The 16,362-nt window shown below is 51.4% G+C and overlaps 1 protein-coding gene across 1 annotated transcript in view; it reads right to left on the bottom strand.

Annotated features, from left to right (window-relative positions):
- Positions 1-16,362, bottom strand: part of COL22A1 (collagen type XXII alpha 1 chain) — a 229,402-nt gene that overhangs the window by 45,774 nt on the left and 167,266 nt on the right. The window contains exons 41-44 of the mRNA XM_027972868.3: positions 12,197-12,232; positions 11,277-11,330; positions 10,564-10,608; positions 6,323-6,370 (exon numbers count right to left, since the gene is read on the bottom strand). Of these exons, the coding sequence (XP_027828669.2) occupies positions 6,323-6,370; positions 10,564-10,608; positions 11,277-11,330; positions 12,197-12,232 (183 nt within the window). The remainder of the gene's footprint in view (positions 1-6,322; positions 6,371-10,563; positions 10,609-11,276; positions 11,331-12,196; positions 12,233-16,362) is intronic.

Genomic DNA, 16,362 nt, shown 5'->3' with positions numbered 1-16,362 from the left:
GATTCTTTACCATGGTGCTCGTTCCATGCCTTCACTCTAATCCTGTCTTCTTCCCCTATTCCCTCCTTGTGATCAGGTTAAATAAAGTAAAACAAGGCTGGCTCTCGGAGCAGTGCCAGATCATTTCCAGAGCGTTCGGCTGTTGTTATGAATTCACGTACTCAGCCAGCGGCTCCCTCGCTGTTGGGCACTGCACTCTTCTGCTTCAAGACCACAGGAAACAGGAAACGGCTGTCTTGAAGAGGTCATGGATCCATGGCACCAACTGACACCAGCAAATGCGCAAACTCGGGCCCTTGGGATGCTCCACTGGAGAGATGGGCAAAGACTTGCTCACGTTCACGGCGGGTGATGTCTCAGGTGACCCGGCACTCATCTTAATCTCTAATTCAGGATGGATGGGCTTTCATCGACAAAAAAGCAACTCTGAGCAGTCCACCGTCCTTTTAGGTGCTCAGTTCAGTTCAGTTCAGTTCAGTCGCTCAGTCGTGTCCGACTCTGCGACCTCATGAATCGCAGCACGCCAGGCCTCCCTGTCCATCACCAACTCCCGGAGTTCACTCAGATTCACGTCCATCAAGTCAATCATGCCATCCAGCCATCTCATCCTCGGTCGTCCCCTTCTCCTCCTGCCCCCAATCCCTCCCAGCATCAGATTCTTTTCCAGTGAGTCAACTCTTCACATGAGGTGGCCAAAGTACTGGAGTTTCAGCTTTAGCATCATTCCTTCCAAAGAAATCCCAGGACTGATCTCCTTCAGAATGGACTGGTTGGATCTCCTTGCAATCCAAGGGACTCTCAAGAGTCTTCTTCAACACCACAGTTCAAAAGCATCAATTCTTCGGCACTCAGCTTTCTTCACAATCCCACTCTCACATCCATACATGACCGCTGGAAAAACCATAGCCTTGACTAGATGGACCTTAGTCGGCAAAGTAATGTCTCTGCTTTTGAATATACTGTCTAGGTTGGTCATCACTTTTCTTCCAAGGAGTAAGCGTCTTTTAATTTCATGGCTGCAATCACCATCTGCAGTGATTCTGGAGCCCCCCAAATAGAATCTGACACTGTTTCCAGTGTTTCCCCATCTATTTCCCATGCTCACGCCTACTCAATCTTTGATGTTTCTTTAGAGGTGTCCTGCTCCAAGAAGCCCTCCTGATTGCTTCACACGGGGGGGTATGCTTCTGCCCCTGAGGACCCAGGAATTCCTGCTACAGAAGCACCTCACTATAGAGTGGTCTCTTTATAGCTCCATGCCCTCCCCCACCAAGCCAAAAAAAAAGTGTGAGCTCTTCGAGAACAAAAGTAGAGTTGCTTTATCTCTGCATGTCCGATTTATAGCAAATAATCTTCCACAGAGCATGAGCTCCGTGAGGTGCCCAGCCAACCCAATCAACCACCACCAATTGACCTTCACACGCCTAGTGCCATCTCCCTTTAGTGGGTGGTTTCAGAAGCTGGTTGAAATGTTGAGGGGAACGAAATGTTGGGTATGTGAAGAAATGGCAAATGAGGTGAGTTGAAGGGCACTGTCTTCAGTTGCTGCTGTTTGGAAGGGTGGCAGACTAGGGAGAAACTCTTCTATTCCTAGACCGTCTCTGTAGTTGCTTAAAATAGGATATATCTGTGAAACAGGGCAACCCCAGACACAGGATGCATGGAAGCAGGGCTAGGTTGGCTGCAGAAGGATGTCCAGACGCAAAGAAATTTTGGACTTGGAGGGTAGAGCGGGATCCACAGCAGAAAGTGATCGCATCTAAGACAAGATCTCACTCTTTTCTCATTTCGTGTCAATTTCTGGCGTGGATAAGTCAGCCTGAGCATGTCTAATTAGTCACACGTCCTGTGAGCTTTGTTCCCTGACAGCCAGGGCAGCCCCCAGACTTGCTAGAGAAGGTGCTAGACTTAACATACGGACCTGGTCCTGGAACCCAGTGCGCACAGGGCAAGACCAGCCCCCAACTCACTCTCTCACTAAGGCTCCCTTTGCCCCTGTGCCTGTGGGACCCCAGCCCCTCCTGACCAGGGGCACCTCACTCATCTGGACATTAGCCCTGGGATCCAGGCGGACTGCCCCCAAACACGTCTCAGTGGCATATTAATTATTGTGAATTAAAGTTACTTAAGAAATGGTCAGTGTAAGACAGATATTGATACTTCTGTCTTCCCTAAAACAGGAAATAAACTGAAAAACAGGAAATAAACCTCTCACGTGAAAGGGGCTTTCCCTGCAGTTGGAGGTGGGAGGACACCTTTATCCCCAGAAACAGGGATTTCAGGGCCAAGAAGCCTGTATAAATCTTCAGTTTTAATTTACTACCCTGAAGCCAAGCTCTGCTTAAAGTCTTCACTAATTAAGCACCCAAAGCCTATGTTTCTTTGCCCTGTCAATTCCTCACAAATGTCTTATGTCTTTATCTACGAAGTATGAAAGCTGCCTGTTTTGGCCTCTTTTTGGGTCTCATTTCTAGGAGATATCCATGTACACAAATTAAAACTCATTTTGCGCCTGTTAATGTCTTGTGCCAATGTTTAGTCCCACCACAGGAACTCAAGAGGATCCATAGGTGGAATTTTCTCCCTCCCCATCACCAGCCAGAGTTGTGTGTCCAGCTGGACGGGCTTGCCCAGACCACAGTGAAGCCTCTGCCCACTTGGGGTTCACGGCTACACCTTTCCAAGCCTCAGTCTCCTTATCTGTGAGATGAGAACCTCAGATTCTGGGGAGAAATACATGGCGAGAACACAGGAGTTTCAGCTGTCATGTGCATCCCTGTGGTTTCAGCTCTAATTTTCCTCCCTTTTCCCACTGGCAGATCGGAGATGACCCTGATCATCAATTCTGCTCCCTACTCTTCCACTTAACTGAGTCATCTCAGGCAAGCCACTTTAGTTCCTTGGAGTCACTTCCATATCTGTTAACGAGGCTCTTTCTCCTACCTTGAGAGAGAGTGCAAAATTTAATACATATGAAGCACCTAGCATGTGGCAAGCTCCAATGTGTAAATGCGGACTCCCCTTTGTCTCCATCCCCTTCCTATTTCCTGAGACATTTTCAGCAAACCCTGTGTCATTGTATTTGGTGCAGGACAGCAGACCAAGCAAGCGCTCAAAACTGCATCACCCTGGACGGATGCTGCGGCCTCTTGCCAGGCACAGAAATCATCTCCAGATCATCTCGTGCAAACTTCTGCTGGATTCCTGAACCTTCAGTACATGTTCATGCCAAGGGTGCAGCCTGTACCTCACACCTTGGGCTGACAGCCAAGGAGCTCACTGCCTGCCTATTCTGCATCAGGAGGCTGTCAGGAAGCTTGGACACATGCAGAGACGAAGTCACGTAGCAGAGGGGTCGAGTGCATGAGGAACTGGAGCTGGTCCACTGGGAGTGAGCGTTGGCTCTGCCACCATCCAGCTCTGTCACCTTGAACAAGTGTCTGGCCCATCCATACCTACCTCCTGCTCTGCAAAAGGCAGCAGGTAATGGTACCCAAAGTCCATCTAGTCAAAGCCATGGTTTTTCCAGTAGTCATGTATGGATGTGAGAGTTGGACCATAAAGAAGGCTATGCACCAAAGAATTGATGCTTTCAAACTGTGGTGCTGGAGAAGACTCTTGAGAGCTCCTTGGACAGCAAGGAGATTAAACCAGTCAATCCTAAAGGAAATAAACCCTGAATATTCATTGGAAGGACTGATGCTGAGGCTGAACCTCCAGTACTTTGGCCACCTGATGTGAAGAGCCAACTCATTGGAAAAAACCCTGGTGCTGGCAAAGACTGAAGGCAGGAAGAGCAGGGGATGACAGAGGATGAGATGGTTGGATGGAATCATTGACTCAATGGACATGCGTTTGAGCAAACTCTAGGAGATGGTGAAGGACAGGGAAGCCTGGCATGCTGCAAGTCCATGGGGTCACAAAGTCAGACACGACTGAGCAACTGAACGACAACAGTAACTGGGTTGTTGGCAGGGATTGGGTGAAACAACATTTACCCTGGGAATCATCTAATGGAGAGGCCTTGAGGAGGACCTCTCGGGCACAGATCCAACCATGGAAGTTTAGTAAACAGGAACTCTTAGAATATGAAGTTTCTACTCAGGCAGGCTTCCAGTGACCAAGAGGCAGCAAATATTCTGTAATGAAAGATGCCTTCTCAGCAAGAGCGGGTTCCCCCACTAGCCACCTGGACCAGACAGCCCATCAGGCTTTAACCGACATCAAGATGGCAGTGGGTGATTATAAACTAGGAGCCAGGACAGTGACTCTGCAGGCCTGGGCAGACCCACGAGGGCCAGGCTCTCATCTACGGAGTTTCCAGGCGAGCACAGCTGTGGGAGGCCAGGGAGTGTGAGGTGCTGCCCGGAATGCAGGTGCTCGCATTCTCTCTGCAGCTCCTGGCAGGTACAGCCTTAGGCAGGTCAGAAGTATCAATCTGACTAAATATCGGTCTCAACGCTGCAGCTGTAAAGCACACAGCAGTCACTCTTGTTATCTCTGCCTTAAAGACTGGGACACTTTGAGGCTGTAATCCTTAAGGGGAGGTGGCGGACAAGAACCGAGGCAAACCCAATGCCTTCCCAGTGGGACAGAATTAGGGGAAAATCACCTAGACTAAAAAGCCTGTACTAAACAGGACTTGAATCAATAGATAGTGATTTCTTGCCATGTCCTGGTTGTAAAAAAAAAAAAAAAATTTCCCTCTTGTCAGTAAAAATCAAGAAAGATTGCTCCACTCCTCATTTTTAAGTAAAATGTATCATTTTCCATCAAGGCATCTCAATGTGTAGAGATGAAAAGCCTCAGGCTTCTGAGGTTTCCTTTTTCCTTTTGCTCTCCTCCCTTGCCCTCATGCAAGAACCAGGTGCTTTCAAATGCCTCCCAAGTGGTTTTTAGAAGACAGGAGATGAGGGAGGGGGCGGTCACACAAAAGGCACTGCTGGGCTCCACCCAAAGTTCAGACCAAGGCTGAGAACAGAGGCAGCAAACGGTCCCCCACATGTGTGGCCACAGGACCGCTCTTCTGGAAACATGGATCTTACCCGCCCTGTCCTGCCTGTCTCCCTTCTTCTCCATTCAAGACCCGAGGTCCCTGGCCGAGCTCCCAGGCAGCCAACTCTCCGCGCCCTATCTCAACTGAGCTCTCTCAGCTCCTGTCCCCTGTCCCGGGGAGAAGGTGCTGTGGTTCTGACGATGAGCTCCGACTGCGCTCGGATCCAGACTCCGCCTGGCCAAGGGCCCAGCAGCTCACTCCACCGCTCGGCACCTGCGCCCTGGACCTGGCACCAGCAGGATCCTCCCCCAACCTACTGGATTCTGCCCAGGACTGTCTTTTCAGAACCCTAGGACGCAGTCCTGTGTGGAGTCCAAAGTAAGTCTCTGGACTCGTTGAGGAGTGGATTCTACTTCCAGAAAGCCGCTGACCCTCATGGTGACTCAGGTTTCTAACAAAGTGCTAGTCACTAAGTCTTATCTGACTGTTTGTGACCCCATGGACTATAACCCGCCAGGCTCCTCTGTCCATGGGATTCTCCAGGCAAGAATACTGGAGGGGGTTGCCATTCCCTTCTCCAGGGGATCGTCTGGATGCAGGGATCAAACCCGGGTCTGCTGCATTGCAGGCAGACTCTTTACTGTCTGAGCCACCAGGGAGGCCCTATAAAGGGTGACACACATCCCTGGGTGGGCCCAAACCACCAACCTTTCGGTTAATCGCCGGATGTGCTAACTGCACCAGAAACACACCAGGATAGTCTTACAACCCCCTGGAGAAGGGAATGGTTAACCACTGCAGTGTTCTTGCCTGGAGAATCCCATGGACAGAGGGGCCTGGCAGGTTGCAGACCATGAGGTTTCAAAGAGTCTGACATGACTGAGCGACTAACAAGCAAAACGAGAACATAACTGGTACCAACCTCACGGAGCGATTGCAGACCCGAGAGATGCAGGTGAAGCATTAACCGTAGCACCGCCCGGAAGGATTTCCCGTGACAACGGATCTTATTGTCCAGTAAGACAGCCACTAGCCACAGGTGGCAAGTAACTACTTAGGATGTAGCTAGTGTGACCAAAGACAGGCATCTTTTTTTTTTTTTTTTCATTAAATTAAACAAGTTTAAATTCACACATGTGGCCAGTGGCTTCTGTGCTGGACAGTGAATTTTAGAGCATTGCTGGCACAGCATGTTCTCAACAAATGTTGTTATAGTTGTTTATACTCTAACGTAGTTGCTCAGACAAATTAAAAAAAGACCATATTATTGACACCTCCAGTCTCCCTGTCACAACTCTCAAAACGCATGCACATTTATGTTTTTACCTTCACCAAGAGATTTACGTCCCCTGGAGACAGTACTGAAGAGAGGCCCTGTCAAAGTAAAAATAAATAAATACATACACACGAGCGCACACTGCATGTTCCATGCTTCTGCAGCGAGCAACCTTCAAAATGTGACTGTAACAGGTGACATGTCTACACAGGACACAAAGAGCCTGGTCTACGCCCCACACTTGGGAACCACAGGCAGACTCTTCTGAGCAGTCCTAACTAACATCAGACTTTCTGGTCCAGTTTTCTTGGCCCTTTCTCTCTCCTCCTGGCCCCTCCTCCCTCTTCCATCACCACCAGCAGGTCCTATGGGTAGTGTGGAAGACAAAGGGGGCGGGTTGTCCTTTACTTCAGGAGGGTAATAGCTGCTACTACCTGTCATTCACAACCTAGCATGAATCTAAAGTAATTCCTTCAGCTCCCCCAGGTGAAATAGCATTTTAAGCCTCATTCGTCTTTATGAGTTGGAAGTCTCTAACTTCAGGAAGGAGAGTTCAGAAATCAGGAGTAATTACAAGGCGTGAAGGAGTCTGCAGGTCACTGAGTTCACACTCAAACCCACGGTGAGTTGGGAAGGGACGTATTATGACTGGCTGGCCCAGAGCCCAAGTGGAGTGGAGGCTGGGTTCACCCTGGGGTGCAAGGGACATGAAGCTGGGAAGGAAAATGGAAATGCAGAGGCAGACGCTGAAGGGACGAGGGATTCTCAGGTAAGGACTGGACACTGGCGTGCTGCTCTGCAAACTTCTGCACGTCGCAGTGGACAAGGAGTGCCAGAGAGCCCACAGTCCAGAGGGAAGGTGGCAGGCTTCCTCCAGAATGTGGGAAGCCTGGGACCACTATTAGACTTGTGGTGGCTGGTTCCTTCTGACTGAGTCCAGGTTTATCCAGTCTAGCCTGTTACAGAGAGTTTCCTGGCTTCCCCACTTTCCCTGACGCCATGGGGTTTCTGCCACATCCTGTGGCTGCAGACAGTGGCAGAGGCACTGTGTAAGTTTGCATAGGATAACCTTGGCACTGGCTGGGTGTACGTCATGCTTCCTAAGCTGAAATGCTCAAGTATTCAATCACTGCCCTGGGTTGCAAGAGGACACCACCTGAGAGAGACTGGGGTCGGACTGAGTCAGAGTCGGAGGTTCTGAAGGGGCCCCTCGCCTACAGGGAAAGCTTGCCTAGGCTGCATCTGCTGGACAAAGCCTAGAACACCCTTAGTTATTGGAGACCGACCCTGGGGAGGAAGGCCAATCCATGCTACATGCTAATTGAGTACAACTTTAAAAGGGGAGAGGGGTTTTATTTTGACATTGCATGTTTTCCCGGGCAAGTTAATAATGCAAGATTCATACTGTCCAAAATGGGATTTTTTTTTCTTTTACAAATTGGGAGATTTTTATACTGCTGGCCTTGTATTCTTGGGGCTATTTTTCTGCTGTCATTTGAGCCCTCTGTAGAGTTGTTAGAGCTCTATGAGCACGGCTGGGCATCAGTTAGAAGAGAAGAAGGGGTGGATTTCCCATCTAGGTACAGTGTGCCCTGGGGGATAATTTAATTAATACCCCGTTGTGACCCATTTCTGTGGGCCTTCTTAGAGAGGTCTGAATACACAGGAGCAAGGCCGGTGCAGGGGCAGTGGCCAGTCTGTTGTTGACGGGTGGGAAGTGCTGGGGTGAAGAGAGAGAATCTGTGCCCTGCCCAGGCCGTCATTACCTCCTGGGCACCAACCACCTGCTGCCAGGACGCTGGCTGGCTGGTCACAGAGACGTCAGCTACACAGCCACTGATGAAGGGCTGACGTGGAGGTGAGTAAGAATCGCTTCCTGGCGGGCTAGCTCTATTTGCTGCTCACACCCGAGAGCTCCCTGTGGGATCGGGCCGAGGCTAGATTCCGGCTGAACCCACAGCTTCGATCGCCTCCTCCCCCACCATGCCCTGTTTTCTTCAATCTTAACAGGTTTCACCTTAATCATTAGGCACAAGAATCTCCACCAAAGGCTCTGCTTCTAGAGCACCCAAGGGTGGACAGGGGGCTCCTGCTACAGGGATTCTAGGGGTGCAGCCCTGGGAAAACCCCGCCCAGGGCCCACTGTCCACCCTCGGGGCGGCTGGTGACTGCAGGAGAGGCTTCGGTTGTCCCAGCCCTGAACATTCCCAAGACAGGTCTGGCCTCGCTGCTCTGGAGAGATGGCTACTAAATCCTTGGAATGCCCTGCCTGATAAGAGTGCCTTTGTTTACCCAGGGCCTTGGCCAAGCAGTTAACAGTGTCCTCCAGGGTGGGGGCCTGGGGCCAGTCTGACCTCTGGGTTTACCCAGGGCCTTGGGCCATGCAGTTAACAGTGTCCTCTAGGGTGGGGGCCTAGGGCCAGTCTGACCTCTGGGAGGGCGGGAGACGGTGGAGTAACCAAGACCACCCAGGGAGGCACGCCTGGTCTGGGTGAGCGTCCCTCGACGGCAACACCCGCTGAATTTCAGACCACTCAGGGTCACCCCCATGGACTTGGATTACACACAACTTCTGGGAGAGCCGAGGGTGGGGAGGGGACACGTGGAGGCCTCAGCCTCGTGTCTCGGGGGCTCCTTCCCTGGGATAAACCATCCTGAGTGTAACAGCTCTCCCGAGCTCTGGGAGCCCTTCTGGTGAGTCACTGAACCTGAGGGGAGTCCTGGGGACCCCTGAGAACATGACTGATCTGATTATCGAGACCAGAGACCCTGACAGCAACTCAGCAGTACCCAGGACCACGTGGGGGAAGGGTGTTCTGTGAACTTAGAGATAGTAAAGAGAGACCGATGCTCTCTGTCTCTGCCGGAAACCAGCTGAGACACGTCAAGGTGAGCCCATCCTGTCCGCTGGACTCTGCAGACACACTTCTCTCTGCAGAGGTGTCAAGGTCTGGATTTGGCAGAGGTCATCTGAACCCCTTCAGCCTTTGGCCTGAACCTTACTCTTCCACCCACTTCACCAGGCCTGGCACTTGGGTACCAGGGTGGATTCTGTGAGCTTTATTTGGCTGCTGCAAATCTGACTCCGTGGAGGAGGAGGAACATATGAATAAGTACCCCCAACCTCCAGCGAGACTTTTCCCTCACCCTTCTGGAGGGTCTTAGTGAAGTTTCAGGACCCTTCTAGGAGACCAGGGTGCCCGTCCAGGTGTCTGCTGTTCCCAGCAGCCTGGACAAGGCAGAGACAGATGCTCACACCCTCAGGGGCGCCTCCAGGTCTTGGGTCTTTGCCTGACTGACACTTGCAGCAGGCCGGGCTCACAGAGCAGACAGACGGCCATCCTGAGGGCGAGCCTCTGCCCAGGGAGTTCCCTGGCTTCTGAAACCAGTCTCGAGGCCTGGGACTCCCCAGTCGTGGCTGCCACTGTCTCCTCCTTCTCGGGCAGCAGGTTTCAAAGGGCTGATTTCTCCTGTATCTTCCCAGAGGCTTTCTGCCCACCCAGACCCGCTCATCCTCACTGCTCCTTCCCTGGAGGGCCCACTGGCAGCCTGGTTAGCTGGCTAAGCCTTTGGAGCATCTCTGGCGTTGGTAACTTAATCTGGGGGCTGGGTTCCCAGAGGGGATTCACTGCACAAGAGGGGAGTCTGCCGGAGCCGAGAGCATGACCATGCTGCCCGGGACCAGGTGCTCAGGACTGTCTCGTCCTGTGCAAGCTCCTGTAGCTCTCCTTACGAGAGAAGAAAGGAAGCTTCTACTCTAACGGGGGGAAACCAGAAGGAACCGACAGTACTGAGAAAAAGGGCAAGACACGGGCCAGTGAGGAACTAGCCATGGACAAGAAGTGGCTCCTGTCCACTTGCTCACCTCCAGGTCCCCATCCATCCCTTTCTGTACCGCTCCAAGTCCTGGGGGTATCAGGGACTCCCTGCCTCTGGCGCTCAGGTGAGCTGGCCCAAAGAGAGGCACATGGGGAAACTGGGCGGGGGGCACTGCTCCCTCCCAGCCTCTGGCCAGGCTTCCTGGCAGTGGCTGTGAACCCACAATTTCCACTCCCATCTGGCAGCCCTGTCCCCACCGTTCCCACTTTCTCTTGGCTCTGAAGATGGGCCAAGTAGTACTGGCTTCCCTCTGTGTTTATCTCTGGGCATCACAGCCACTTCTGATTAGTTCCCTCCACCCACAGCTCTGCATAAAGCCCCTTCTTAAAGCTTCTTGAGCCATCCGAGTTGCATTTTATTCTGGCTGAACCTCTGATGGTCAAGATTCATCCAGAACAGTTAGATGACATACTGGTTTGCCAGGAGGCCCTCTTTCTCCTGGATTTCCTGGTACACCCTAAAAGAAGAAAGAAAGAAAAACTTTAATTCTGCTAAGCACATAATACTGATCCACTCTGCCCACTCTCTCCTTCAACCTCTCTCTCTGCCAAGTACAACTCAGGAGAAAACAGATCACCCGATCGTGAAGACTGGCACGAACAAAAACTCACAGCTTCCAACCTCAGCTGAAGACCCAGAGCTTCTCAGGATATATCAACCTGGGCAAATGTTCAGAACAGTAAGCCACCCCTCTCGGAACTCCTTTCCAAAACACAAAATTGAAACTGCGTACGTGTGTGTGCACACATGGACACACACTCACACATCTGATCTTCAACTCCGGCCATCTTTTTCCAAACCCAGGCAGAAGGACCAACTTTGAACCAGAGGAGGGCAAAACAGCAGGCGGTGTTGTGTGGGATATACCCAGGAACTCACACGGTTCTGACAGCATCACACAGAAGCAAAAGAAGTGCAAGCACACCACACACACTTAGAGGCCACCGTGGACAGAGAGGCCAAGCACTCAACATGCTCCTGGGGGAGCGGGCAGGGCTCGGTGCAGAAAACAGCTCCTCCAGCGGTTTCCTGGTCATGGAGGCCGGGGCGGGGGGTGGCGGCAGCGGGGCGGGGGGGGGGGTGCGGTCAGCGGGGACACAAGCCACACCCCTTGCCTTTACTTACATCCTGGCCAGCTGGTCCCTGGGGGCCGGGAAACCCAGGTGGGCCTCGAGATCCCTGAAGAAAAAGAAGACATCCCCCAACACTTAAAAACCAAGGGCCCCCTTGCCTGGGTCGGTTCTCCTTGTCCAACTGCCTGGCGCTCTGAGCAATCAGATGGGATGGAGGTATCTGAGAGCAGCCAGGGCTTGAGAAGTGGCTGTCTTCAACACACAAAGAGAACGCTCTGGAAAACCTTCCCCATGATGCTGACTGCCCAGGCCCCCTTCGCAGGCCCCCTTCCTACTCCTGCAGTGAGACGGGCCTGAGCTCACCCCGGGTGCAGGGTTGATTACCAGCCTTGGGGGGCCCACCGGCTGGACAGACTGCGAGAGGCCCAGTGCAGAACCCAGCACTCGGGTGACTGTTAGCTATTTTTTATTGGAAAGTCGTTGCCATCCTGCTGACAATTTCTAGATGGTATCAGGAGTCAGCCCAAATCATCTTTCAATTATGGATCTCACTTCCTGCAGGAATCAATCTTTCTAGACCTTCCCGCCCGCCTCACAGATGAAGAGAGCACCCTCACTGGCTCCTGGCTCTGCAGCTGGGGGCAGTGAAGCTGGGATTCAAAATTACTTCCTCTGGCAACATGATGACATGCGTGAAACCACAGCTGTCCATCCAGAGGGAAGCAGAGGTGGCGGAAAGCAAAGGCAGTGCCAGCCTGCCCAGCTGTCACCGGAGCTCAGGGCACGGACAACCCACCTCCCGACTCCACCATCCCGCAGGCGAGTGCCTGTATCTTGGAGAGTCTTCACTGTATAACGTCAAAGATTTTTTTTAAACTACTGTCTTTGCTGACCCCTCCAACTTCAAATGGCTTTGATTAGCGCATAATTTCTCCCATCAAGACACAGCCCTGTATTTAAGTCATACTGTACCGGAGGACCTTTCTCTCCTGGTGGTCCAGAGGGGCCCTAAGAAACAAACAAACAAGTAAGTAAGCAAACTGGAAGTGAAACGTCTGTTTAAACGTGCTGTGGTGTTTATCTCTAAGGCTGGGTCCTTAAGGAAAAGCTAACGCGCTCCCATCTTTTTTTAAGAAAAAACTTTTTAGTTTTGTATCAGGGTATAATTGATTAACAGTGGTGTGATAGTTTCAGGTGGACAGCAAAGGGACTCAGCCACACATATACACGTATCCATTCTCCCCCAAACTCCTCTCCCATGCGGGCTGTCACAGAACCTTGAGCAGAGTTCCCTGTGCTATCCAGTAGGTCCTTGTTGACCATCTATTTTAAATACAGCAGTGTGTACATGTCCACCCCAAATTCTAACTACCCCTTCCTCCCATCCCTTCCCCCAGGCCACCATAAGTCTGTGAGTCAGTTTTGTTCTGTAAGTTCATTTGTATCATTTCTTTTCAGATTCCACATATAAAGGACATCACGTGCTCTGTCCCCTTCTCTGCCCGGCTTACTTCACTCACTGTGACAATCTCTGGGTCCACCCATGCTGCCGCAAATGGCACTGTCATTCTTTTTCATGGCTTCCTGCATCTGTAAGGCACAGTGCCAACCCCTCTCTCATGCACCCACTATCGCTGTGTGTGGGGATCTTCCTGGAACCTTCTCCACTTGCCCTGCACTGGTGCTGCCCCATCCTGGCACCCAGCGGGTGTCTGACGCCTAGCCCATCTCCAGCCCTGGTGCGGAGTGGACCCTGCATTTCAGCATTCTTGTGCTGCACGCCCTGCTTGCTTGGGCGGGATGGGCAGGGGAAGGGGCACATCTAGACTCCCCAGAGTGGGCTGCATGGCTGATGCTGCAGCGGTACCCCTTCCCTCACATGCACGCACACACACACACACACACCACGGTCTGCCATCCCACACGTGTGAGCAGCCTACAACCTGGCTTCCCGAGCTGCACCGAAGATGCGCGCCCTGCCTGAGGCACTATGTCGAGTGTCAGGCCCCGAGTGAGCGGCACTGGCCCTGGGCCCCAAGCCTTCGCATCCACAGAGGAGACGCCGCCCTGCCCTCCTGCCTGGACAAGTTCTCCTTGCCACACGTGGGTTCCCAGTGTAGATGTTGACACCTCTGGACATCTCCCAGGCTTCTCCCAGGGGGCTCGTTAGAACCGGTCCCCAGCCCCCAGGTCACCCTGTCTAGGACGGATGGCCTGGTACTGTCATTGCTTCCGGGCCCATCTGCCCTCTCTCCTCTGCCCTGGGGGCGCTCAGCACACACTCTCCAGGACTCAGCACCACCCTGGGAATAGCCAGACACAGTAGAGCACAGCACACGGCATGCTGCTAAAATTAAGATTTTATGGTGTGAGAACTTGAAAATCAAGTGTTATCATCCTCATCGTTGATGATCAAACAAAGGCTGGAAGAGACAAGGAGACAGCCCACGCCACACCGTGAGTCCCTCCCCAAGTGCGGGGAGTCCCACCACCCGCTGCTGGCCCCGGGCACCTGTGTGTCCCCACACCACGACTCAGTCCCCAGGTGCACGGAGTCCCACCACCCGCTGCTGGCCCCGGGCATCTGTGTGTCCCCACACCATGAGTCACTCTCCAGATGCGCGGAGCCCCACCACCCGCTCTCAGTCCTGGGCACCTGTGTATCCCTGAAGCGGCGCCCAGGAGAACCTCCGAGATACCCAAAGAGGGAGAAGAGCCTTTACACAAAGGCACAGGTCCCAGACAGCACCACAGACCAGGTAACCTAAAAGCCTGCCCATTAAACATGTCCCAGAAATTCCTGATAAGATAAAATAAGCATCATTTTCAGTGTAGAGCTGAGCACTAAACTAGTGGAAACTTCCAGAGGACTAAGTCAAGCAGGTAAGAAGACAGTGGGCTCTGGGCTTCCCTGGTGGTCCAGTGGGCAAGAATCTGCCTCGCAATGCGGGGGTCGGATGGGGCGCTCAGCAGTGGGACTCTGCAACTCCATGGACTTTGGGAGCCTATGGAGCCCCAGAGGGCGCCTCTGTCCATGGAATTTTCCAGACAAGAATACTGGAGTGGGTTGCCATTTCCTACTCTAGTACTTTACTCATATCAACCTAAAAACTCCCCTCAAGAAACACAAACAGCCCTTTTAACCCTCATAGAAGATTTCTTTAAGAGCAATACATGAAATAATTTCCTTATTGCGCTCTGCAGATATTTACTGAGAGCCTCACATACACCAGGCGTGGCAGCCAGGGAACACGGGTTCAATCCCTGCTCTGGGAAGATTCCACAGGCCGCAGTGCAGCTAAGCCTGTGTGCACAACTCCCAAGCCTCTGCCCCGGAGCCCTGGAGCCTCAGCTACTGAAGCCCAGGCACGTCGAGTCCATATTCTGCAACAAGGGAAGCTACCGAAAAGGGGCTGCCCAAGTGCTGCAATCAGGGTGTATCCCCCACTCTCTGCAACCAGAGAAAGCTCTTGTGCAGCAATGAAGATCCAGCGCAGCGAAACATAAATAAGTAATTTTTTTTTAAGAGGAGACAGTGGACTCAGAATCCCACGCAGAATCTCCCCGACTCACAGATCACTTCCCCCTCCATGAGCTTTCAGGCTCTCGTCAAGCTGAAGGTCAATGGCACCCGGGGACCAATATTCACACATCCAAATTTCATTCCTACCATAGTAGCTCCTTATTGAGGCTGTATACTTACTCCTCAAGGAAAGGGCTTAAGGACAGTTTATAACTGGCCTGGGGAATGCTGCCAGATTTTAGAGGCACTTTTTGTTTCTAAATTGAACTCCAAGATGCACCTCAAGCATTTGGCTTGTTCATCAGACTAAGCGTTGGATTCCTCTCATCTGTCATTTAATAGAACATCCACATGTGAAGGATGGAATTGGTTGTCAAAAAGGTCTTCATTTCAAATCTTAGTTCTATCAGTTATTAATTGTTTGAGCTTGAGCACATTACTTTGTTTTTCTGAGCTTCAGCTTCCTTATTTATAACACAAAGCTGGGTGATCACCTTGGCTCCTATGATCAGAAGCAGAAGATCCTCTAAGTAGAGAACAGGACTGGTGCCTGGCCTATAACAGGCATTCCCACAGCTATCTTGCTACTATACTTTAAAGAAATAGAGGAGTGTGCTATGGAGGAGTGATTGTGTAACAACTTCCCAATGTCAGTCTAAAATCTGAAGCCTAAATATGTGTTCCACAATAATGACCCTATTTCTGAGATCACGCCCTCTGATGGGTTTGTTCAAGAGTCACTTTACACAACACACATATTTTGGCCTTTGATACCGTGTTCCACTTAAAAGGAACTACGACTCCTTGGAGAAATGACTGATCCCAGATCTGGACAAGGAATATATTCAAATCTGGAACATTCTATCATTCCAAATGGGATCAGGGAAACTACCAACCAGCACCTCTTACATCTGCATTGGCAGGCAGGTTCTTTACTACTGTGGCTCAGCTGGTAAAGAATCTGCCTGCAATGTGGGAGACCTGGCTTCGATCCCTGGCTTGGGAAGACCCCCTGGAGAAGGGAAAGGCTACCCACTCCAGTATTCTGGCCTGGAGAATTCCATGGACTGTATAGTCCATGGGATCACAAAGAGTCGGATGTGACTGAGCAACTTTACCTTTCACTTTTTCTTTACCACCAGCGCCACCTGGGAAGCCTAAAGACTGCTAGGCGTGTGTCAAAAGTACTTAGGGTCAACCCAAAGAGACTCCTATTTGCATAAAATAAGACAATCTGGACAGCAAAAGGAAGAACATCTGCCATACATTAAAACAAACTGAATGTGTTTAACTCTGAGTTTAAAATTATTGATAAAAAACCAAAAACACCTCATTGATCATCTTTGCGAGATACCAGGGAATCAAGTACCAGGGAACCAACTGTGCTCAAACTACCGCAAAATTGCACTCATCTCACATGCTAGTAAAGTAATGCTCAAAATTCTCCAAGCCAGGCTTCAGCAATACGTGAACTATGAAATTCCAGATGTTCAAGCTGATTTTAGAAAAGGCAGAGGAACCAGAGATCAAATTGCCAACATCCGCTGGATCATGGAAAAAGCAAGAGAGTTCCAGAAGAACATCTATTTCTGCTTTCTTGACTATGCCAATGCCT

The sequence above is a fragment of the Ovis aries genome, chromosome 9, assembly GCF_016772045.2.
Source record: "Ovis aries strain OAR_USU_Benz2616 breed Rambouillet chromosome 9, ARS-UI_Ramb_v3.0, whole genome shotgun sequence".
Lineage (NCBI taxonomy): Eukaryota > Metazoa > Chordata > Mammalia > Artiodactyla > Bovidae > Ovis > Ovis aries.
This window is presented reverse-complemented; position numbering and strand designations above follow the sequence as displayed.